This window comes from Amphiprion ocellaris, chromosome 22 (genome assembly GCF_022539595.1).
Source record: "Amphiprion ocellaris isolate individual 3 ecotype Okinawa chromosome 22, ASM2253959v1, whole genome shotgun sequence".
Classification (NCBI taxonomy): domain Eukaryota; kingdom Metazoa; phylum Chordata; class Actinopteri; family Pomacentridae; genus Amphiprion; species Amphiprion ocellaris.
The window spans coordinates 18,966,653-18,991,925 of record NC_072787.1 but is presented as its reverse complement, the minus strand read 5'-3'; the positions used below and the strand labels follow the sequence as shown (position 1 = coordinate 18,991,925).

The 25,273-nt window shown below is 38.6% G+C and overlaps 2 protein-coding genes across 3 annotated transcripts in view; one reads left to right on the top strand and one right to left on the bottom strand.

Moving 5' to 3' along the window:
- The window catches only part of smchd1 (structural maintenance of chromosomes flexible hinge domain containing 1), a 28,606-nt gene extending 16,302 nt beyond the window's left edge, over positions 1–12,304 (bottom strand). For both annotated transcript variants that reach the window (XM_023271398.3, XM_055007030.1), the window contains exons 1-17: positions 11,990–12,304; positions 9,233–9,308; positions 8,814–8,972; positions 8,645–8,727; positions 8,378–8,511; positions 8,128–8,242; positions 6,131–6,250; positions 5,849–6,015; positions 5,669–5,759; positions 5,349–5,553; positions 5,125–5,245; positions 4,556–4,736; positions 3,680–3,883; positions 3,475–3,588; positions 959–1,065; positions 647–729; positions 439–552 (exon numbers count right to left, since the gene is read on the bottom strand). In XM_023271398.3, coding sequence (XP_023127166.2) covers positions 439–552; positions 647–729; positions 959–1,065; positions 3,475–3,588; positions 3,680–3,883; positions 4,556–4,736; positions 5,125–5,245; positions 5,349–5,553; positions 5,669–5,759; positions 5,849–6,015; positions 6,131–6,250; positions 8,128–8,242; positions 8,378–8,511; positions 8,645–8,727; positions 8,814–8,972; positions 9,233–9,308; positions 11,990–12,148 — 2,233 coding nt within the window. In that variant the 5' untranslated portion in view covers positions 12,149–12,304. The remainder of the gene's footprint in view (positions 1–438; positions 553–646; positions 730–958; positions 1,066–3,474; positions 3,589–3,679; positions 3,884–4,555; positions 4,737–5,124; positions 5,246–5,348; positions 5,554–5,668; positions 5,760–5,848; positions 6,016–6,130; positions 6,251–8,127; positions 8,243–8,377; positions 8,512–8,644; positions 8,728–8,813; positions 8,973–9,232; positions 9,309–11,989) is intronic.
- Positions 12,305–12,368: 64 nt separating this feature from the next.
- On the top strand, positions 12,369–23,720 carry mettl4 (methyltransferase 4, N6-adenosine). The gene is made up of 8 exons (XM_023271399.3): positions 12,369–12,751; positions 14,060–14,125; positions 14,552–14,912; positions 15,215–15,284; positions 16,361–16,535; positions 16,623–16,729; positions 16,809–16,900; positions 22,625–23,720. The coding sequence occupies exons 1-8, from the start codon at positions 12,521–12,523 to the stop codon at positions 22,819–22,821; spliced, it is 1,299 nt and encodes a 432-aa protein (XP_023127167.2). The 5' UTR covers positions 12,369–12,520; the 3' UTR covers positions 22,822–23,720.
- Positions 23,721–25,273: the final 1,553 nt, after the last annotated feature.

Below are 25,273 nucleotides of genomic sequence, written 5' to 3'. Positions count from 1 at the left end.
TTCAGCTGTAAAACAGAAGAAAGACAATTTCAATGTTTTATAGACCAAATGATTATTTAATTAACTAAATAACAAACAGATTTATTCAGGGAACAAAGCAATTCTTCAATAATAGGCCTGCAAAAGAAAAGGTGACTATGTTATGAATGTAATCACATCACTACAGGTATGAAGGTGATTAATTGTCATGGAGTTCTGTGCTTTGATTTTAAAAAATTAATTAGCTATTACAGGGTAATTTTCACCATTAAAAATAAACATGCAAAGTTTGTCTTGCTGGTAAACATGAATCATTCGCTATGTCAATTTGCTGGCTTAACGACTTTAATTTTAAAAAGTAAATTATCTTAACACAACATTGCACTTCCACAATTAAAATCATCTGACTTAACTTTGAGCAGATCTAATTAGAACTGTGGTGTTTATGTGTTTTCTTACCATGCAGGACTATTGTGAGCTGCATACTCAGCACTGGTCCTTTCCCCTGACCCGCTGACGGCATCGAGGATATTGACTCGCCTCTCTTGTTTAGAATTTCAACGTTGATTGGCCCTGAAATAATATGACACACACAACACACAGAATGGGCTGTGAGCCTTAAGGTTGTCATTTTTATCAAAATTTTAAATATGTATGTTTATTTTACCTAAAGGGGTCCCAGCAGGACAAACAGCATTCTGTGGCCACTCGTTACCTTTTGGCCAGACCACTTTCAGCCACTCTGGAAGCCTGTAACAAACAAATGGCATTTACTGGAGCAGATAACGTCAATCTTCAACGACGACTGATAGTCAGGACAAGGATATAAAGTATAGAGACGTAAAGGTAATCCAGCTGACACATTTATACCTATGTAATTACAAATAAAAATAGAATATTAGCAATGACTGCTCTGTGTAAACACACTGCTGTGTTACAAATGCAGCACAAAAGCAGTTTCTCCCAGCTGCATACTCACTTGGCAAAGTCATTGTCGATGTTTTTCTTGATGGCTTCATCAGTGGCAGTTTTGTCAATCTTGGAAATGGGGATGATCTTGGTCATGTCATAAAGAGCTTTGGGCTCCTAGGGAACAAATTTGTCTGTAAGTCTCAACCTAAATACAAGTAAACTCAAAAAAGGGGCCAAAAAGAAAAGAGTTGTCCATATAATCTAAAAAAGCTGCAATAGTGGTGCAAAAATCTGTATTTAATTCCATGCTATTACTAACTTAAGTCCTACTCCTTTGATTTTTAGATATTCTTTGTATTAGACCTAAGCAAAAAAAAAAACTCATGGTTTAGAAAGATTTTAGGATTTGCACAAATGCTAAAAAGGGATAGTGCTCTTTCTTTGCTTTCTTTGTTTCTTTGGTTTGTTGTTCTTTTCTCCAAACAAAAGCCATGTCCTCGTGTCTTAGAGAAGGAATTCTTCTTGGTTGGTGTTCATGGAAATCAGCCTTGTACAGCTTCCTTAAGAGAGTCAGTCTTAAGATGCTAGTTACCAATATTAGTCAGATTCATCAAGATGATCTTTGTGGTGATCCTTGGATTGTACTTGGTCTCTCACTCTACCATTTTTGCCAGTGCAGGAGTCATTTTTGGATTCCTACCACAGCTTTTGAGATTTTTCACAATGTGGAATTACAGCCTTTGCCTGTCTTGTGTGCAGCCACTATGTGCAGCTCTCTGTCAGTGATGGCAAACTATAGCAAACACTAAGCTCTTTGGCGTTAACCATGACCTGTAATTGAGTAGTAACTGATTAAAGAACTACTGCATCAGCTGTTCTCAGTTTTTACTCTATTAGAATGCTGTGAAACATGGTAAAAAAATAAAAAAAAAATCAGGACCATTTGGAATGGTACAGAGGTTGTATTTTCTCAAAAATTTCAAGGGGTATAAATAATTTTGGAAATGCAACTTTAGTAAAAATACCACGGTCATCTTTCATCACTTGTTAATGTAAATTTGCAGACAAGAAATCCATTGGTCAAATGATAATTCACTTTGAATTAAAATAGGTAAGGACATGAAATATCTGGGCATAAACAGTATATAACAGTGCATCTCAAAATTGTAGAGAACTGTGAGAAAGTTATTTTTTGTAATTTAATTTGTAAAGGTAATGGTATATATTCTATATTCATACCATGTAAAGCGAAATATTTCAAGTCTTTTTTTCATTTTATTATTGAAGATTATGCCTTATAGCTCATAAAAATCTGAATTCCAGCATCTCAAATTATTAGAGTATTTCCTAATATCAATCAGAAAAAAGGACTTGCTAGACATAAATGTCCAACTTTGAAAAAGAATGTTTATTTATACATTCAACACTTGGTTGGAGCTTGTTTACCAGGAATTACTGCATCAATGAGGCATGGCATAGAGGTGGACCAGCCTGTGGCAGGGTTGAGGTGTTATTGAAGCCAAGAATGCTTTGATAGCGACCTTCAGATTGGCTGTATTTTTTGATCGTGTATGTTTTTTTGAATCTTCTTCTTTACAATATCCCATGGATAGGCCAATCAATCACAGTAATCTCATGATCAGCGCACCATTTTTTTGGTAATTTTGGTTCTGTGGGTAGGTGCTAAGTCCTGCTGGAAAATGAAATCAGCATCTACATACAGCTTGTCAGAAGACTGATGCATGAATTGCTCTAAAATCTCCTGGTATACAGCGACATTAATTTTGGACCAGCTCCAGCAGATAACATGACAACCCAAATCTTCAGACTGGGGAAACTTCACACTAGATTTCAAGCACCTTGAATCCTGTGTGTCTTCATTTTTCCTCCAGAATCCAGGACCTTAATTTCCAAATAAAATGCAAAATTTCCTTTCATCTGAAAAGAGGACTTTGGCCCACTAAATAAAAGTCTTTTTGTTTCTCCTTAGCCCAGGATTTCTGATTTTCATAAGCTATAAGCCATTATCATCAAACAAAAACAAATACAAGCTATAAATATTTCACTTCGTGTGTACTGAGTCAAGAATATCTAAAATTCTCACCTTCTTTAGTAACTGATGGAAAATATCAAATGTTTTAATGGTGTTCTAAATTTCTGAGATGTGTTAGTACATACAGCAGTACATTTAGTAGATTTACAAGTAATTTGTCACATACAAACCACCGTTTTCAGGTGACAGATTTCTATTAGGGTTTCAGTCATTTTTGGAGACTTGCAGAAGAACATTTGTCATTAACTACTTATATGACTGCCTGGTTCGGTGCACTTGATATACACAATGTACACAACGATGTATTTTCACTTTGTCACAGCAGAATATTAAATGTAAATAACACTAAAAAACAGATTATTTTAAGTTAACTCCATGACACTTTACGGACAAAAATTAGAGTATTTTGTTCTTTGCAAAAATTAAGATGACAGTTTACCTCAATCAGAATGAGTTTGATTGAACTAGAGACAGTAAACATTGTATTATTAATCAGTTTCTCAAATCCAACTCCATAATTCCTTCCTTACCCGAATCACTTCCACCTGTCCTCCTGTGGCAAAGACGTCTCCATCATAACTTCCATACAGCAAAAACTTAACAATAGTACCGTAGAGAACAGGGTTCGTTCTCAGAGACTTCACCTGCATGAAGATGCACAGAGGATTCATCAATGCTGAATACAGAATGCTACAAATATACATTCAGAAAACCCCCAAATCAACAAAAGCTTACACGCTGGCCTGTTTTGTATGTTTTGCCATCCCATTCGATGGAGGAGAACATGGCCCAGGGATGCTGCATTTTCTTAGAAGGCACTTCTGGTCGTGTTATGGTCCCCTGGTAGCCAAGAAACTTCACTTGCTTGTCAAACTTCTCATGACAGTTTTGAAGCCAAAGACTGAACTCATTCTGAATGTTAGCTCTTTTTGAGGATTTCTGTTGAAATAGAAAGAAGAAAAAGTTAAGCAACACTTGAAAGTTTTTACTCTATAATTCAAAGAAACAGAGATTTTTGACAACTAGGATGAAGAAATATTCCAAAACAGGTCTCTAACTGAAATATTAAAACTGTTACTTGGTAAGCAAGTGGTTGTCTTATTTACTCAACAAACATAATGACCAACATGGTCAAAACTAGTGCTTAATGCAGTTTTAAAGAATTCCTATTCTGTCAATGTGTTGCTGAACTAGTTTAAGCACCTTGTCCGGTGAGAATTGCAGTGGGAGATCTGTTCTCTTTTGACTGCTCTTTTCTCCCTGTTGCACCCTGACTCACCAAGGAAATGTATCATATGAAAAACATTAATGACATGCTTATTTATGGACTCTAAAGTCTATCACAAACAGTTACTGAATAAAGGCAATCCTCAGGATTTCATCTATAGAAAGGCACCTTGACTCCCCTTGAGAGAAGAAGTTAACTGTAGAACTGTTCTTTTCCTGAGGAAACTTCAAACAACAAACATAAACAGCAACAAAACAATAATCATATAACTTTCAATGCACTATAAGCCTCAAAATCAAATACATATCCATTAAAGATCTTGAATCTGGGGCTGCAATTTATTCTAAACATTAAAAAAGTCTTTGAGAAATGTAGACGGTCACCTGTCCATTAACAACAGTTGTGTAGATAGTGTCCTTGTTCTTCAGTTTCATCTCCAGGTCAGTAAAGGTGAGTTTGTTTGTGGTGACCTGGAACCTGTCATCAGTGAAAAGCACCCCTGACAACCGACTGTAACACTCTGCAAGCTCTTTTGCTCCTTTACTGGGAGAACACCAATCAAACCTGAACAAATAGACAACAGGATACAAGAACGATAAATCACGTAGTGCAGAATTGATAGGTTTTTTTAAAGAATCTGGTGCAAACTGGTAAAAGAGTATAAATGATTCATGTGCAGGACTTTGATGAAATATCACAATTTCAAGCTGAGACTTGGTCAAGTTTTCTGACAGAAAGGCATGATACAGATTAGTAGTTCAAGGACTTTTGCAAAGTTGAAAATCCATTTTTTTGACTCCCATTTACTGGCTCTGATAATTGTTGTAACTGTAGCATGTTTTTTAAAGACAACATTCTTGTCAAACCCACACGAGTTTTTGGGTTTATATGGTTAAAGTGAAAACTTATTTTCTAATTAATGTAGTTTATATAAATAATTAATAGTATTTACTCAGAGACTGCAGTGTAAGGTATGAGTCGTCCATTCCAGAAACATTCAAAGATCGGCATCCTCTTTCTTGCCTGATCGGTGAATCCAGACTCATTATCGTCATCATCATTATCAGGGGCTTCTGATGAACAAAACAACAAAACAAGATCCTCAATTAAATTTCAAGCTGTGATATGTAATAAATTCTATTCAACACATTAAAGTTTGAATACTATAGGAAGCACCTGGACGTTTAGGGTAGGTCTCCTTGTCATAGAGGAAGGGATGATACCGAATGATTCCCTCAACTGTGCCGTTGTCGGCTGCAGTGGAGGCTCTAAACTCAAACGTGTCTGCAGCTGCATTAATGTACAGAGTCTGCATGTCGTCTTCAACTTCCCTGAGGTGAATTGCACGGGGACATTTGGGAGGTTTCTCCCGCAAAGTGACCTGATCAAAAAGGAAGAGTCCAAAGGTAATATATGCTGCATTAACTATGACTAGGATGCAGAAAAACAGAATCACTGTGATCACCAGTTTAACTGTTAAAGACGAGCAGCCTCACATGAATGTCGATTTTAAGATCATCTGAGTCTGACGAGCTCTTATTCCTGACATTTCCATTGACTCCGTGAATGTAATAGTGATATATGTGCCTGAAATATAGATAGAACACATTTTAAGACGAGATAGACCTGTAAAAACTTTACATTATATATGGGGAGATTTGGATGAGTGAACTCACGCTAGCTCTCTGGTCACCACATTAAATCTCTCTGTCAGGAAGGTGATATGCTCAGGCTGGACTCCTGTAATGACGACAGCTGTAAAGCTTTCCTTCCCACGTTCCTCAGCGATAAGGGCCTGGAGGAAGTGCTCGTCATTATTCTTTATATGTGAAGAATCACCGGGCTGCAGCAGGAGGAAGAAAGGACACACAGAGCATAGACAAAGGAGACATTAACACAAAGAACTTTCAAGTTACTTGTCTGCATTTACTTGATCTGTTTTAAAAGAGAGCATTTACCTTCCTGTTTAAGATGACCCCGCTGAAAATATCTTCTTTGTTCTTCTCTTTTCTCTCAAATTCTTCCTTTGAAAGGACCAGCTCATGAACATCTGGAGAACCTACAGGCTTGCTGATCATCTAATAATAATAATAATAAAAAAAAACATATGCTTCATTTTTTGCAATATTTGTTTTTTTGCACATTGAACCAAATGAGAGCATGAATTTCTGTGACAGATGAAAGGAAGTGATTTTCACTGTTGATTAATCTGTGGCATTTTTAAAAAAATAAAACATGACTGTTGTGGGATTTTAAACTAAACACATGACAAAACTGGGAAATATTACGCTTCAACTAGATTCATGTACAAACTGAACGAGCCTGTGTCACCACAACCCATATAAAACTTGTAGAGTGGATCAACAGGGATAAAAAGATTGTCTAAGGCCGAAAGACGTGCATGTAAGTTCATGTAAAGGTCAAGGTCATGCAAGCCTGCTATTTTTTTTTTAAATGAGGTAATTGAAAACTTGCCATGATTAGATCAGACACCCCCAGACAAGAATAAAACTAAATGGTGGCAGAGATGATTTGATCTGTCTTTTTTTAAAAAGAGAGAATGGGTTGTGGCGTCCCAGGAAAAGGTAGAGTTTCAAGGAGGAGTTTTGTATATAAGAAGCTGTAAAGAGTTGTTTAGTTAGTCAAAATCTTGAGATTTTACACATATTTCTTACAGACTCTGTATTGAATAAATATTATTCACATCAGACTTTGAACACTGTATGAAGCCTTTTCTTGAATATTTTTGAAGACACCAATAGTAGATCCACAAGTGTTTTTTGACTGCATGTTGGACAAAGCTGCCTGATCAACTCTGGCCCAAAGGTTGGCAGTAGAGTCACAACATGACCACTGACAGTTCTGGATTCAATCTGGTTAGAAAATGTGAATGAACTTCTATTAACCAAGGTTTTCATGATCATCTAATTTTGGTAGATGATTGTCATACATGTGGCACATCGGTGTGCAGCTCGAAATTACCCCAGCAGGATGAAAATGCAGATAAGACAACAGTGAGGGTTAGATAAAGAGTTTGTTGCTGGGTTTATATTAGAATAAAGATTTCATTGCTTGTTTTTAAAGCCTTACATGGCCAGACAGTATCTTACATTTGTGATCTTATAACTCATTTTTAGCCTGATGTCTGTTTGAGGAATTTCTGAATCTCACCTTGTGAACAGAGGAGATAGACCATTAGCTGTTTATGGACTTAAACCATGGAATCCGCTTTCAGTGGACCTCAGACGGATGTCAGCATCTTCTTGGAAAACATTACTAAAAACGTTCTCTTACCATCTGGCCTTCTCTCTTGGTTTATTGTGATAATTATCATGTCTGGGTATATATCACTTTTTTCTTTATGTATTTTCAGTGTGCTTGGTCTCCTATTCTTTGCATTGTGGTTATTTTATTTTGTTCTTTTACATATTTTGTCTGCTTGATTTTACCTGTCTAATTTAAATGTCTGCCTTGGGCAGCATCTTGAAACTGTGTTTTAGAAAGCTGCTATAAAAAAAAAGTTATTATCAAAAATATTACTATGATCTATAACCACCAATGGTAACTCATTAAAAAAAAGGATAATTAGCTTCTTAGTAAGTTGCCACTTTCACAAGTTGTCTAAATTGTAAAACTCCATTTTAGCTTGATGCTGTCTTGCAATAGAGGTGAACAACAGAGGCCAAATGCATGAACTACGGAAGAGGATGTCTGGAGAAATGAGGGCTTCATACTGTGTTTGGACTCCGTCAATCAACACACATACAAACAAAGCTCCTGCAAAGTCCAGCATCATGTACTTTAACTAGAATTATTTTAATGACGAATTATAAAGGTGTAGTTGACAAAAAATCTCCTCACAGAGTCTCTTCTCATAGCATTTGTTTTAAGTACTACTTGTTTGCTCTGACACTACCTCATGAATTGACCTTGATAGTTTTCTTTAAAGACTTACCCTGGCTGAGTCTCCAATGTAGAAAACGGCCTGTTTTCCTCCAACTCCAAAGTAGGATATATCACTGTTGAGACTGCGAGGTACATGATCTGGCCGAACATAGCCCTCTTTATCACTGTCAAGAGTATATGAAAACAAAGCAAAAAAAGATAGACAATTTAACTTGGCACTTTTTTACCAACAAGACATCATATTAGACAAACAGCTTGGACAGTCAAGCCATGCGAGTGTTTTGAATAATGTAGCCAACCTTGCAAATGTGCTGCTCTCCTTTGTAAATTTAGAGAGTCTGTACACAGCCCAGTTGTTCAGCTGTTTCGAGGTCATCCCACAACCATTATCAAGCACAATGACTGCAGGTTTCCCAACAGTTTTGTCATTCAGCTAGTGAACAGATACAAGAAAAAGTCATTATGACAGATTTACCATGGATGAGATGTTAACATTATACCAGTTTGCAAAAGGAAAGATTAAAAAACACATCTGCTGATAAATAAAATGCAGCTGCAGAACCCACCACCCGTATCTCTATAATCCTCCGTCCTTTGTTTTTAGCTGTGGCTGAAAGAGCGTTGTCAATCAGCTCAGCAAGTGTGTATGCTGGAAAAAATAAAAGCAACTGAATGAGTGATGACAGAAGCTTAATATCGGTGTCAATCTCAGGTGCACTACTTTGAAGCACTTACATAATGGTGCCTGGCCCTGACTAGCATAGTATTCATACATGCCACCCCGGATCAGCGTATCATAATGAGGTGTAAACGTGATGTGCTCCTCCGCTGCAACTGGCAGAGCCTGGTGCTCATTTTGCAACAAGTAGAGAGTACTGCCATCCTGAAGCTCCTCTACAATAAAAACACAACAAAAAAATCATTCTCTAATTATGCCTGTCTCCCTGATATGAATGCTGACTCATAACATGATCTGACAGCAAAGAATCTGTATTTACAACAGACTGCATTATAGGAAGCTCAAAACAAAGTCAAAAAGACTTGGTTACAGGAATGACAGTTTCAGTGAAATAAATTGTAGAGTAAAATGTATTTATTTGAGTTTCTTATTGATAATCTATGGCATCATGTTGTTCATCAATTGATTTACTCACTAAATTTGTCAAAATCCAGGGTTGTTCTGTCAGTTGTTGCCACCACAAATGCCTCATGTGGACTGATTCGAAATTCCTGTAAAAAGATAAAAATAAACATGGAAAATTCTACTGTTATATGTTGTGCAAGTTCTTTATTCGAGCTGAAACAATCAACCGATTACTTTTAATGGACTGAAAATTAACTGCCATCTTTAATGTTTGGATTTGTTGTTTTTCTCTGTTTTGCATCTTTCTTTGTGTTTTGCATTGTTGGTTACACCAAACAATATGATATCACTAGCGGCTTTTGGGAAGCTGTGATTAACGTTTTTCACAATTTCCAAAATTTATTAGATCAACAGCAGATTGATTAGTAGATAAAATGATCATTAGACTAACTGCTTATGAAAATAACTGTACTCAGTGGTCTTTTAGTGTAGGCAAAGGGAGTTATTTAAGCCTAAAGACATTTTTATTCAAATGTAAATTAGCAGTGGCATCATATGTATATGCTGATAACATCTAGATCTACAGTACTGTCTGCTGTCACTCTCACCATCAAAGGCTGTCATGAAAAGCCACATATCAAAAGACAATCTTAGACTTTACATAAGCACAATCTCTATACATGAAGACAAAACTCATCTGACGTTTCTCAGGAACAGGACTTTCCTCTAATTAAAAGTTGTCACCATCGAAAGTGGTGACAGCTTTTTTAACAGTATCACCTACACATGCCAGTTCTTGAAGGCAGGGTGTGGTACACAACAATCTTTGCATTGACGCTCATTAAGGCACAAGTGCAGTATTTGCCTACCTCACTGTAAGCAGGACTTCATGTAATCTATACTTTCTAGCAGGGTGGAACCCAAAGCAATGCCAAACTAACATCAGAATAAAAAAATCTATTTAAGTAGTTGTCTTTAGGCGAGGCAAGGCAAGGCAAGTTTATTTGTATAGCACCCTTCATGTCCAAGACAATTCAAAGTGCTTTACATAAAACATTAAGAGCATTACAGTGAAGTAATGCTAAAATTCTTGCAAACTGCATATCAGGATCAAATCATGTTGCTAAAAGAAGATAGGGAGATGTGATGTTATGGAATTTTCTCTTCCTCGTTCCATGTCTCGAAAAAAGTAAAAAATTCCATGCATCTACATTGACTTTTTCTGTGTGTCATTGTGCCTACCTTAAACTAGTGGTCTAATTTGACAGCCTTGTAATAAAGCCATTCATGAAGCTTGTAACATTTGGTTAATGTTGAAACTCTTTCAGAGACATGTTCATTTAACTCTGTGATAATAAAGATAATGTAAAAGTCTCGGGCAGTCGAAGTCAGTCTAATCCTTAAAATCGCATTTCTATTGATTTTTTTTTCTTTCCTAATGGATGGTAATTGTCATATGTATTTAAATGAGTGATCTTGTTTTTTGTTTATTCTGGTTCTTATATACTTCCATTTTATATTGTATTATTGTAAAGCAGTTTGTAACATTTGTTTGAGAAAGGGGCGACATAAAAAAGCTTATTCCTGTTATTTTGGAGGATGCAGTTTGTGATGTGGCTTGAAGAGACTGATTTTCAGCCTGGATGAACTAAGAGATACTGCAAAACAATCTGTATCTGTTGGCATTTATTAATGGTGGAACAGAGTTACATCACGTGATGGAGCATTACCACATGAGACACAATCAAATTACTACCTCCTCTTGTTCTAACGCAAAGATGAGAACATACCGGTTTGGTATTGTTGTCAACATTCAACAGCTGAACAAACATAATACATGCATGTAAGAGCATGCATGCACATGCACACGCACACACGCACACACACACACACACATACAAACACACACACACACACACACATACACACACACACACACACACCTGCACTTTAGCTTAAGATCTCTACCTCATTATTTATGATGCTGACTTTTACTAATTTTCTCCTGTTTTTCTAAAGATGCATCCTTTTATAATGTATTATTATTACTGCACATCTTTGAGAAGAGCCACTTTGCATTTCACTGCACATACTGGATGTGCATGTGACAAACAAAAACTCTTGAATCTTGAACATATATTTACTAAAATTTAAACAAAAAATTGAGATAGAACCTACAACACTTCAACGTGAAACTTAAAGCTCTGACTGTGATAAGTTTAATAAATACAGGAATATTTAGAAACAAATAAAAAATGCTAATAATAACATAATAGGGCCTTTCTCTAAACAATCTGACACTGAAATAGGTAGGCTATTCGCTTATGGCTCAGAAGGAACTTTTTAAGTATTGCACCGTCTGCAATCACTTAAATCACGTATAGTAACTAAATAGATAAAAAATAAAAATAGTCCTGGGTAAGGATCTCAGTATAATGTATATCCTAAACTGCAACTTCGTGATTCCCCTTTTTAACCGATTAATCGTTTAGCTCTACCTGCTAGTGTAAAGGCAATGCAGTTTAAAAGCACCACACACGGCAGGCAAATACTATTTTTCTTTTCAGATTCCTAATTTAAAGGGGAAAACACTTCTTTATGTGTTTGTTTGAGCTTTTTTTTCTTAAACTATTGCAACCACGAAATCTCCAGAGAAGGATATTTGGCAGCTTAAAAAAATCAACGTATAACTACTCGGTCTATTGACCACTGTGGGAGACGGTGACAACAGTCGTGTCTGAAGCCTGAATTTTCTAAAACTTTCATCAAGTTACATCAACTTTTGACGCCCACACCCCTAAATAAAAGCAGAATTAGTTGGCATTACCCTTTCCAAATCTTGAAGAAAGTCGTTGAAGTCCAAACCAACTGTTTCCAGATGTTTCTCGGTCCTCTCCTGCTTGTCGAGGCGGAGGTCGCAGACCCGGATCCTCCTGCTTGTTCTTCCCCGCGGAGGGGCGCCAACAGCCCGGGACGAGCTCAGCATCTCGTCCGCGTCGCTGTTTCGCTCAGCCGACGAATAAAGCACCGAAACACTTGGATGTTTACGGGTTTCAGTTGTAGTTTTGGTCCCAGCAGCGCCTCTATCATTCCTCTGAGGACTTGACACTCCACTGACTCAACGGTTTCACTGCAACTCCAGCGCGAGCCTTTCTACGGAGGTCAAACAGGGACAAAAGTCAGTCGTCGTTTACTTCCGCGAAGCAATAACAGGCAACCGCTGCTGAGTTTCAACCACGCTGTGCTTTCAGTATCGTTTCCAGGGAAGTACGGGATGTGTTTCTAGCTTCCATCGGGACCGGGCCTGCTGCACGGAAACAGAAACCGAACACTTTTTCAAAAAACAAGCAGGCTCACGATGTCCGTGCTGTTTCATAGCATCCGGGGCTGGTTTGTGGATCCACGATCACTCATTGATCGGGGATATTCGCGATGCATCCAGTGGAGAGAGACTCAAAAGTCTCATGTCAAGTGCCGTTTCAAAAGGCAGTGTTTTCAGATTTTAAAAAGCTATTATAATGTGCCTGCCAGTGCTGCTGTGGATGGAGGAAACAAGGAAATGTTGCAGAAAACAGAGAAACCACCAAAGGTAACTGCTGCTATAGAGACTACTGACAAAAATCTATACTTTATAGCAGTAGTGGAAGTTCACTAACTGTAGTACTGAAAAACAGCTGACTTTCCTTTTTTGACTGGTGTACTACCTCAAAAAGACTCTCTGTGGACTATTCCCTATATTATAACCCATCCAGTTGTTTTTACACGTTGAAATAGCATTTAAGGATCAATTTAACTCATATATTACAGTTTTCCACTTGCCAAAAAGTGACTGCAGCCCCCACATTGTGACTGAAATGATATTAATGCATCAAAATAACTGATTTCATTCACGAGTATCCTATTTTAAAGTATACTGCCCCAAGGATAACTGCAAATGAGATCATTTCTTTTGTTTTTACATAAAACACACCCATAAATCACAGTGAGTACACTTAGAAACAAGGAAATTGGACGTACCAAAGACACACAGGCTAAACATCAAAGCAATGCTATACTGTTGCCTATAAACCTAAATGTGAGGCGTGATTACACTGTAAACTAAGAACAATTCTTCAGTTGTGATTACTCAGTTACAGTAAATGGTAAAGTTTCACTGTGAGACACTTCTGCTATCACCAGGGATATAAAGTTCTGTGTATCTGCACATTGTGACTGTTGGACCCATATAAAAGCAGGTGGAGACAAATACAAGCTGGATTCATTTTCTGAAGCGCTCTTCATTTCACCCTCCACCATGAATGATATTTTAATTTCCCCAGAACACAAAGAATAACAAGTACTAGAGCTCAATGAAGTAACTGATGAACAGAAATTCTTTTATTATTATTATATGTGTATATTTTCAGCAATCTTCCAAAAAATATCACTTACTAGCTTCTCAAATGAAGCAACAAAATAGGATAGAGTCTCAATAATTTAAATTTTTGCACCACAAAACCATCAAATACACTTTAGTTCTTTCAAAATACAACAGATGAATTGACTCCTGCCTCAAACAGCAGTAATGTTTCAGTTCAGTTGAATGCACTATAAATGCATCTTTATTCGTCAAAGCAGCTGACTGACTTTTAACTTCTAATACATGCATCACGATGCTTTCACTGTCCTCTACTTCTGTGAATGAAACTAAGTTGCTGGTTTGTTTTTCACTGTTTGATGAAAGGTTGAAACATCAGCAGATTTGCATATTGCTCTGTTGTTATTTGTTGTTTTATAGATTTAACAGACTCATGCAAAGCTGTTAATTTGGTCCTATAATAATTTTGGTTGTGTTTGGTGACTGAATTTTTTTCCTCTTTGTTTGTCTATTCAAAATCTTTGAATGTTTGACTTTCAGAAAAGGAAGCGAAAGCACAGCGAACTCAACCAGGGGGAAGTTGATTCAGAGGCCTTCCATAAGAAGGTAGGAGGAATCTCACTCTTTAAATATAGCTGCATATTCAGCACCTTCTTTCTAAACAGATTTCCGCTGACAGATTGTGTTCGACCACTGAAATTAAAGCATGATTGAGAAGCATCTCAACGTGGGAAACTCAAACTTCCACAATAATTGCATTCAGTATTATTTTGCTTTGCAACTCTATCTGGTATAATGTATAGTAATTTATGTGTTTATTATACTTTGCTTTATAAATCAGAGTTTGCAAATTAACTAGCAATACGTGTAGTGAAATATAAAATACAACATATGCCTGTGAAATTTAGTTGAGTGTAGAAATAAAATAGAATGAAGATATTAAAAAAGTACAAATACAGTCCCTGCCATCTCATCTTTTTAGTTTAATGCACTGTGGAGACAAATGAATCTCTTTAATGTGTCGTGATGCAGGTCAGGTCTGTTATTCTGGACGGAACCAGGTCCTTGGTGGATTCTGTCCGATCTCTCGGATATCTGAAAGAAGAGACAGACGCAGTGAAAGAGCCTCTTCCTTCCCAGGAGTGCCGCCTCGCTGCTCTTTGTGAAATGGCTAAAGAGCTTCCTCTAGTGGACGACGAGGAGCAGGAGTGCTGCTCTCAGTCACTTGTTGCTGAGGACGGCTGCTCATCACACGTCGACTTGTTCTCTCGGCTCACAGAGAACAGGACGGACCGGGCTGCAGTGGTCACTCTGATGGGAGAGGAATATGTGATACCACCTCACACAGCTTTCCTGCTTTCGGACTTCACAAGAATACAGCCACTAGTCCACTGTGAGTGCAGTGCTGGAAAAAATGCTGTATATTTTAAGCAAACAGAGTTTAATGAACTGGAAACATGTCAATATTTTTCTGGCCATCAGGATGAGATGTTAAACAAAATGACTCACGCTTGTGGTACCACTTTGAAAGCAAATTAAAGCTTTGTAAAGCATAAATATGACAACCACTCCTTACATTTACAGTTGTAAATAGTTGTAGTATGACTCAGTGTCATTTCATGTCAAGTAAGAGCCTGTTTGTTGTTCCACAGTCCAACATTGACTTACCTAATATGTTTCTTGGTTCTCACCCAGATGGAAGGATGTTTGACCTTGTAGTAATGGATCCACCCTGGGAAAACAAGTCTGTGAAAAGGAGTCGCAGGTAATTTGGCATTCAGGAATTTTACAAGCAGTGAAGATCATATCAAATCCAGTCAACTTTTATTGTTATTAACTGTACACTCAACTGTAGTGCAGGCACAATGAGAGGGCGTTTCACTTAGTATTCAAGAAAACTAAGAACATAATTTAAAACACACACATCCCTGCAACGTATTGCAGCTAAAATGAAGTTGAAATTGAAATAGTCTCTGTTTAAAGTAAGCAAAGCAGGTACAATTTCAGTACAAGATATAACAAGATAGAATTTTTGTTGATCTCCAAGGGTGAAATTTGCACATTATACCACAGAAAACATAAAAAAGAACTACTTAAGATTAGAAAAGAAATCCAAAATCCAAGCAGTGCTTTTCCATCATTTCCCCTCGTGTCCCTTAATGTGAAGTAATGTCTTCCACATAGTCTTAGTGTGGATGTTAACCAAAGAGATGATTAATCTTATGTGAAGGATTTTGAGGCCTCCGGTGTTTAATGAGTAAACAACCGGCAAGTGTGAAAAACCACAGTGGTGCTTTGAGCGAGTGTCAGCATGCAGGTAGTTTCATGTTCCAATGCAAATGAGCATTAAACAAAGTATAGGTAAGACTAGATGTTGCTTGATTGAAGTGTAAGGAATCACCCAAGTTATTAGAGTTTACACTGATGGGGACATGAATGTGTCTGCCAGAATTTAAGGCCAAAGTAGTTTTTAAGAAATTCTACTCAAAATCACAAATGTCAGCCTCATGGTGGTGCTAGAGGAGAAGTCAGGGGATCACCAAAGTGAGTCATCTGTGATTTAGAAACGTTTGTACGAGCCAGTCCATACAGTCGATGTTAAGATAGTTCTCCAAATTAGTAAAAACTGTTACCTGTAAGAGAAACAGTTAATTAAAATTATTATGAGTGATCCATTATCTATCTAGTTTCATCCAGTAGTTGTAAAAGAAACTTACTCTGAATCTTAGATGTTTTTCTTAAAAGAAGTTGATAAAGTAGCTTGCATGGCTGAAAAATTAGAACAAAATAATGGGTATTGTGATTGCATTTGCACTGATTATATGAACTGTCTCAATACAGATACAGTTGTTTGCCCTCATCCCAGCTGAAACGCCTCCCTGTGCCTCTTCTGGCATCTCCGAACTGTTTAGTGGTCACCTGGGTGACAAACCGGCCGAGCCACCTGCGTTTTGTCCGTGATGAACTGTATCCACACTGGGGGGTAGAAGTTGTGGCCGAATGGTTCTGGGTCAAGGTAGTGAACTAAAAAAACCTCTCAAGCATGGAAATCTTCCCTAATTGATCAGTCCAAATGCTTTAAAGGCTTGCTCTCTCCCTGTAGGTCACCACATCAGGGCAGTTTGTGTTTCCACTAGATTCGCCACACAAGAAGCCTTATGAAATGCTGGTGCTGGGCCGATATCGCCCTTCTGTCGATCTCTCTACAAGGTTTGTCCTCTCTTAGTGGGAAAACCTTTCAGTGTGATATATCTGAATTATATTCACGCTGTTGTTTTACCACTTTCAGCCCTTCAGAGACGTCAGAGGTTCCTGTGGAGGATCAGCGGTTGATTGTCAGCGTCCCGTCAGCTCTGCACTCCCAGAAGCCCTCGCTGTCAGGTGAATATCTGAGCACGGTGTTCTACTTTGCCCCACCAGAGGGCAATGCTGCAACATCGCTGATTGTTATCTCCTACAGCTTGAGTGATGAGCTCTAAATGCTATGACAGCCAGCTATCACAGGCGTCAAAGCAGTGGCTCTGAGTCCGAGTCATTTCTTTAGGATTACATGTATGAAATTTCAAATGCTGACGACAGCAGTTTCTACATGCAAAATTACGGCCACGCTGTGCTTTTGAATGAGCAGAGCACAAACTAAGGTAATTATGGGTTTATTATGTTATTTCAATGAGACACAGCACATTCTTATGCGTAACTTGCTTTTCCACTGCAGAAACTTTTTTAATGGTGCTGCAGACATCCATATTGGAGGAGAGAGACCTGGTTAAAAACAACATGCAGCGTCTCCATTTTTTATTCATCATAACTGCACTTGACAGGTTTGGCTTGTCAGAGTGAGAACTTTTGCCGCTCAGATGTCAAATTTGCCCCGTTGGCTCTGATTGTGGTTTAGCAAGCCTCGACTCCAACATGCACTCTGCTGCTTAGAATCGATGTAAGACCTTGACAATGAATATGCAGGGACTATGAATAAGAGAGGCTTGACGTCATTTCACTCCCTCTCGGGGGAACGCGATTTGTTGTGCAGTATGGAGAGCAAAACACGGCCAGTGTTTGCCGGTGCCCTTTCAGCAGCACAGAAAAGCCTGGATCTCGTGGAAGTAACTGGATAATGTTAGAATAGTTTTATTGAAATCATAATGATGCTATTGTGGAGTTGTGATACCAAAGAAATTAAGCAGATTAGGATACAGATCGTGCTTAGTCTGCACATATGATTCTTTGTTTCTGGCAAAACCTCTCAGCAGTTTTAATCAGAACTGGTTTATTTATTCCTGTTACTTGTGGAGTTTATTTTTATAGTTAGTATTGCATTCATGATTGTATTTATTTAGGTGTTCTTGGCTATACAATATGCAGATACTCAGCTGCACTAACAAAGACAAAATGATGGAAAATGTCTTTATCTGTGCTACGTTTTCGTTGTATTTTACACACAGTTGCGCTACTAAATCTCCACAGTGTTACAACTCGAGTTACTATGCCTGTTTTATTATTCTGCAAGAGGTGAGAAAGCTCCGTTGGCAGGAGGTGTGTCTCAGATCTCTCAGAGTAATAATTCTAAATTGTAGTGAAATATTAAAAGGGTTCTTGCAGAGATGCCAACAAAAGCACAAGAGCTTATTTATTTAACTATTTGAGGTGATAATTTCACACCTTGAGGCTTGAAGGATGAATTTTTCTTTTGTTCACTCCAGCAGTAGATTATGCAACTGCCAGAAATTCCAAATGTGTCCCGAGACCTTTGGTGTTATTTAACCTGAAGTTTCTTTCTCTCGTCTCAAGCTGTCATCCCTGCTTTTGTTTTTTTGTTTTTTTTTTTTTTTTTTTGTATTGAGCGTGGTGTCAGGTCTGCTCGAGCCAGTGGGCAGCCTCATCGGTGTGAAGCCACAGCCCTCGAGTCGACAGCATTGAGAAACTCTGACCCATTTCTCTTCCCCTCTCAGATGGGGCTCATGTCACTGACATCGTTGGTTGCTATGGAGAGATAAGGGACACCGTTGCTCCATTACAGATACAAAACATCCTTGCCAGATGGTCAAACTGCAGAGAAAAAAAAGTGTTTGCACCTCTCTGAAAGACAAGACGTGTGTTCTTTATTAATTAGGGCCCCCCTGCAACTTTAGAACTTGTGAGAGTCTCCTCCCAAAGTGGGATTATAATTAGTGTCATCTCAGGAAGAGGCACATTGCTCAGATTTGTGTGGGTCACATTATTGTTAAATAAAGAATGCATCTGAACAGGGCGACCTTTTTTATTTCTTTAAACCTCTACAAAACTGTGACAGTAAGTAAGTCACATAGTTCTGCCTCTAAGCCGTTCTTAGCATGGATCTGTGGTCAGATTTGGGATCTTGTGAGGAGGATGTAACTGGTGCAGAGGATCGGTGCTAAAATTGAAACCGTGCGCTTGTATGTTTTTCCCAGAAATATATATATAATAATGGAGCTTCTGTGATTTTTTAAACATGAATTATTTTTTGCCCCTTGGGGGGTTGCTCGAAAAGCTGTAAACACATCATAACTAATAATCACCACATGCTGTATATGCAGCAGACATGTTAGCCAGTAGCTGCCTACATATCTAGGAGATACTGAACTGCATTAATGTTTTATTTGGAGTCGTGTTTTAGTCAAATATTTTCTTCTCTTTTGCTCTGCTTCGAGGGAAATTAATGTCTCTTCAGATGCTAAAACCTCTAAGTTTACAGGATAGTCGGCAACTTTGTCCGTGCTGTCTGGTGTTGAGCAAGTAGTGTGCAGTAGAAATGATGAGTGTGATGGAAGTGAACCAAAACAATAATGTTTTAGCCATAAAACCAAAGTAACGAGTTAATTTGGATGTGAAAATGGGTGATAATTCTCTGTGTATTGAATGTATGTGGCTCCTTGTACATTAAACATAATTATTTCAACATTTACCACTAAAATAAATAAATTAGTAAAGCTTCAAAGAATAATTATACCCAAATTGATAATATTGCTGATGTTTTCTGCTACATAATGTGCAGCACAGTTATGCACAATGCACTACTTTGCATACATCGCAGAAGTCCATGCAAGTTTTGTGAGAGAGATGTTCAATGCAAGGATGAGAAAAATTTCAACTGTACCTTGAGAGGAAGCATTAATTTTAAAAAGAGCAGACTAAAAAGCTCTTGAAATCCCTCTCTGGACTTGGATTAAACCCCAACAGGCTCATCTCTGTGTGTCAAAGTTACATTAGTAGGAGATTTTTTTCATCTTTAAAATTACTCTGATGTAACTGGACATTTTTACTTCCTTTAATATCTGTAGATCTGTGAAGTCCCTGCTTCTCTCTCCACCATCCACTCCTCACTCGCTGCAGCTCGAGCACTCCAGCTCACCCATGACTGCGCTCAAACTCGACAAATCTACTCTGCGCCACACAGTGACAAGCTGTACTATAAAGCAGGAGTACATGTTTAAATTGGAAACCCATTCTGAAGAGAAATAATGCTAGAGAATGTTCCATAATGCAAGTTGAAAGGATTGGTTTGTGATGTATGAAACCCCTGGAAGTCTGAATCTCTGTTTTTGAGACTGTCATCAGTACGCTGCAGTTTCAAGGAGGAAGTACTCAGCCTTGGTTTTAACTTCTTATTTTGCTCATGATGTGTCCCAGTATATAAAAACCAGCACATGAAATGCTTCCTAGGTCAAAAACTTAATTTTCACCAGACTGGGTCTTTAACTACCTTTAAAAGTTAACATCAATCATCATCAACAAAGAAACCTCCACTGCCTCTGGGACTGTGCTTATTTAACTAGGAATAACATAATGGAGTATAATAATATATAATATAAAATATAAATAGATAAAATAATACCTGCAAACAGATTTTTTTAGGTATATAAAGCTGTGTGGCATCAGTGCATTAGTGTAAACTTAGCGGGGTGATACTACGTCCATTAGTAGACGTGAAAATGAAAATATATGTGGTTCCAAAACCAAACCCCGAGGGACTCCACATGTGCGCTGAGAATTAAAGTTATTTATTGTTCTGGCTGAAAACTTTCAGTTGCAAAGATTTGCTTGAACTAAAATTTAAATAATCTTCTATGGTGATAACAATTAACTACACAATCTAGTGAGCAGTGTTTCAAGGAAGTATATAATAGAGACAAATGAAATTAGCTTCTGCACTGTAATTGAACCAATGAAGCGTAATTAGTTTGCTTTATTTGGTTAATCCTGGAGAGAGAATGAGGAGCCTGCAAAGCAGAGTGTCTAAGAATAAATGTGTGACTTGTCCAGAGAGTAGTTAAGTAACACCTTCTTTTGCCTCTGGATTTTCTTGGCACAAGTTTGATACACCATTCCATTTCAAAGTTAAGAAGACAATTAGACCTTTTATTCTCCATTCAACTTTGAGAGCTGAGTCACCAGTTGGGGCTGAATTAGTCGGAAGAGCTGCATGTTTGGCCTTTCCACACTATGACTCTGTCTCTGACGTGCATAGGAGGAAAAAACGGGAGGCAGGACAGCACATTGTGCAGGTTGGATCGGTTTGGGGATCAGGCTTTTGAGCTCATTAACTCCCTGAGTGTTGGCTGAGGCAAGTGTCAGGGTGGTTTGAGGCATGCACAAGAACAGACAGAGTAGCACTGGGGCAGAGGAAAGTGAAACGGATCTGTCAGGTGTGCCTCTCCTGAAATATCATTACTTACAGAGCCAAGGTCACTGCCAGTCTCTACACAGAAAAATCTCTGCTGTGGTGTGAAGGAGCTGGGCAGCTGCCAGTGCTGTCCTCTGCCTATTGCAGGGTAACAAGCAAAGAGCTCATCTAGAAGACATGGATGCAGTGCGGTAATCTTACAGCCTCTCTTTCATTATATTAAAATGCCTTCTTTATTTTTATCTAGTCACACATAATGACGCATAGCTGAGTGACATGTAAGTGCTAATTAGGAATAAAACATAATTAAGTGAAAAAAAAACTTCAGAATGTCCAATTAAATCTGTCTGAATGTGTTTAAGGCTACAAAGTTTAGGGCTTCTCAATTTATTTGTAGTGAATTAATTGGCAATGTGTTAAGGACCACTAAAGCATCAGCTTAAGTGTTGACATTGGTCCCAGGGCTGCAGTGAACAGAATGTGCTTCATCACAGTGTTTGCTGTTTGGTCCTCAGAAGGACTGAATGTCTGAGAGTTTTGAAGACAAACTAGTAAACACTGAAGTTTCTGCTTTTTTTATGCACATGCTTTGGCAGTCTTATGAAAAGACACACCTGATTTTGTCATCCTGACTATCAGCCACTTTACGTATCCTCATATGAAGTCCTTCAGCTGTCAGATCAGGCTGCCAACAGACGGAACTGGTGGGGAACATAATGTCGTGGATGCTTTTAGACCACAAAGCCCATCTCACAACTTAAACATTGTCCCCACAGACCACAGCCTTCCCCATGACAGGTCCACAGATGCAGTGGTCACAGACTAGCATGCCTCGGGACACCAGCCAGGCAGCCGACAGAGGGCAAAGGGGGCTTCCTTTATCAAAGGATATGAAAGGCTGTTTACAAGCCAGAAGGGGAACACGCTTAGAGAATGTTCTTGGTGCTGAACTCTGCATTTTTGTTGTTTTTCATGGCAGTTTGCGTCTAATGCATTTAAGTGAAACTATTGAACATCCTTGCTGTTTCATTGTTTGGCACTTGTTTCATATCACAGGTCAGAAGCATAATAAAATCCCTCCAAGACGCAGCAGTTGTTGCATCCTGCCACACCACAAAAACTGTACAGGATTGGCTTAGAAAACACCACAAACAGCCCTAACCTCCAAACTATCCCTGATCTCAGTACTACTGAGCATCCCTGGCATGCAACGCCACAAAGCAGATCCATAGAGGCTCAACCCCACAACTAACCAAAACATCCTACCAACATACTGGTTTAAAACACTACAGATGATGTAGACAGGTTTTTCTAGGCAGGACCAGTTGCTTATTGGGTCTCTAGGTGAATAAAATGTTGCTATGTGTAGTTTTCAGGTTACAGTTGAGATTTTAAGTCAACAAGCTCTGTAGTGTGTTAAACCAGTCATGATCACCCTCTTCCTCATTGCTTTCTTCTCACAGAGGTGTTGAAGCCATATGTTGGAGCTGAAGCCAAGTGCTTGGAGCTGTTTGCCCGAAGTCTTCAACCCGGATGGACCAGCTGGGGCAACGAAGTGCTCAAATTTCAGCACACGAGCTATTTTACTTTGACACCTGCAGATGATGGAGTGGACGTTTCCAAAGATGAGACCACAGAGGCAAATGTCCAGCTGACCTGAGAAGATCTAAAAATCATTGTCCTTCCACTGTGAACCACTCACTGACCTTCGACACCTGCCACATCAGTATTTTACTTAGCTTTTAATAAAGATTCAATGCCAAAATCTTTCTCCACCAGTTTCTTTTGATCTACACTCTTCATGCATGTGGGACCTTTGATTTCTTTTGCCTGGTCCGGGCTCATATTTAAGGTAGTGAAACACAAGTCTGATGATGCAGTTGGTGAGATGAAAGTGCATTTCTGTGCAGCTGTTTTGAACCCAGCTTCCCACGGTGCAATCAGATAAACAACTCTGAAGGGTTTTTTTTGTATTTGCCTTTTGAGTAATCTTTGACGTGTTAAGGATGATCAAAGTGTTTCTATTTTTACTCAGTTTATGCTCTTTTGAGCTGAATATCAAAATGTTCCCCAACTCTAATGAAAAAACACTTTGAATCCGTATTGGTTTGCTTGTTCTTTAAGAAGTTTCGCTTAAAGGTTGTTCACTCGAACAACACACTGATGTAACCTCCCCTCTGCCTTTGTACTGTCAAGGATGCCCAGCTCTATCCTTGAATAATATGTCCCTGAATTTTCCTTGTTTCCTCTGAAAGATGAACTCTTCCTGTGTCATGCTTGTAAGCTGCCTCTTCCTGTTGGGCAGGGCGTCTCTAATGAGTCTGCTGGTGTTGTGTGGATGAGCAGCGCTGCCTCCGAGGCAGATGAGGATGAGTTACAGCCACTGCAGCAGCGTACACATCACAGCTAATGAAGCCAGAGTGTGACTCCAGAAGGATCACTTACAAGTTACCTTGTCATGTTCTCTGTCTCCCTTTAAAGGATGATTTCAGTGTTTTTGAATGGGGAAAATATTTTTTTGTGTAGATGATTAATATGGAAATAAATGTTTGGAATTGATCCAATATTGAGCAAGGACATTATAACCGACAACTACGAAATGACTCCAGTGCAATCATATAGGACATTTGTACACACTGTTGGATTATTGAGGGACTGTTTTTGCAGTTAAACATACTTATGCATTTTCTTCATCAACATCTGAATGCACGCATGTTCCCGTGGTAACATGATGCGTAGAGTTTGACTACTGCAACTGCACAGCTTTGTTCAGTGGGATTAGAAACGCATGGCTCAACAGGTTTTCCAATCCAACGTATTTCCTCAGCTGAGAATCTGTAAATCTTACAGAGAAAATGGTCAGGAAAGGATTTGAAGGGTGCTACTTCCTCAAGCCGATTTACATCCAAAACACTCACCAGAATCTCAACTGGAGTACATTACCATTGTGATCTAGCCGGTTAAAAGAGCCACCTTAATGGCATTAAAATCTCTGGATTTAGCCTCAATGTAGTTCTTTAACACATTAATCTTACTTTTTAGTACAGCCCTCACATCTCTGGTTTCAAACAGCATATTCTTTAGGAGAAAGTGCTTCAGTGTGAGAGATCTAAAACAGACACAACTGGACTCAATCACTTTTGCTGTAGCTTTTGGATAAATAAATATCATTTCACCTTAGGATTTCTTTTCCTGTTTGTGTGTCTCTAGTTATCCCGGTCAAAATGATCAATGCACAATATCCTCTGCAAGGATTAATGTACAAGCAGGAGTGTTTTCATCCATTTGTAGCCACAACTTCAGCATTTTCCTGTTCCCCAAGCGTAGTCTTTGAAAGCTTTCTGAAGTGTGGTCCATCATTTTGTTGCCACAATTTGGAAATGCACAGATACGAACGTTGCAACCTCTAAATCTAACTGTGGCCCAAACCAACCCAGAACACACAAGATGCCACAAAGCTGCTGGTTCCTCGAAGCAAGTTTAATCACCCAAGAAACTCTTACAACACTCCAAAAAACTTAACGAAAGAGATAGTAGCCTCAGCCAAAATATACAAAAGCAGCAGAAGGTCATGAACTATGCTACACATCAGACTGTTGGATTCTGGCCTCATCTCTTTCTGTATACTCAGACCTGCTTCCCCACCCAATCAGTGCTAAAATTAAACGGGGGGAGAGAACAAATGTTCGTAGTAACTGTTCAAATAAAAATGCTTAATCTTTTAAATACCATCAGCTGCATCCTGTGTACTCAGACTCTGTAATGCTGCTCCACTTTACCCCACACAACTCCATCTGACTCTCACTTTTACTGTACACTGTTGTCTTCCTGCAACAACTCCTCCTCCTGAGATCTCAGAGCGAGACTTCGCTTTGACTTCTGTAACATGTTAGACACGTCTATCTCTGCAGGAATCCTGCTCTCAGATGTTTAGAATAACAATCTGAGCTCCTCAGTGGCAAAAACAAGCAGTTTTACTTCGACGCAGACAGCAGCCCCATGAGATTGCGTTGCAGCTGTTTTACGTTCTTGCTCAATATTGGACCGATTCCAAACATTTTTGTCCCCATTAATCATTTACATGCAAAAAAAGAGAGAAAATAGGGCCTAGG

Excerpts from the sequence above, each read along its gene's own strand:
- mettl4 (XM_023271399.3), top strand. The coding sequence starts at position 12,521 with ATGTCCGTGCTGTTTCATAGCATCCGGGGCTGGTTTGTGGATCCACGA. Across the intron at positions 14,126-14,551 it reads CAGAGGCCTTCCATAAGAAG|GTCAGGTCTGTTATTCTGGA; the intron begins GTAGGAGGAATC and ends GTCGTGATGCAG. Across the intron at positions 16,901-22,624 it reads CCAGAAGCCCTCGCTGTCAG|AGGTGTTGAAGCCATATGTT; the intron begins GTGAATATCTGA and ends TTCTTCTCACAG.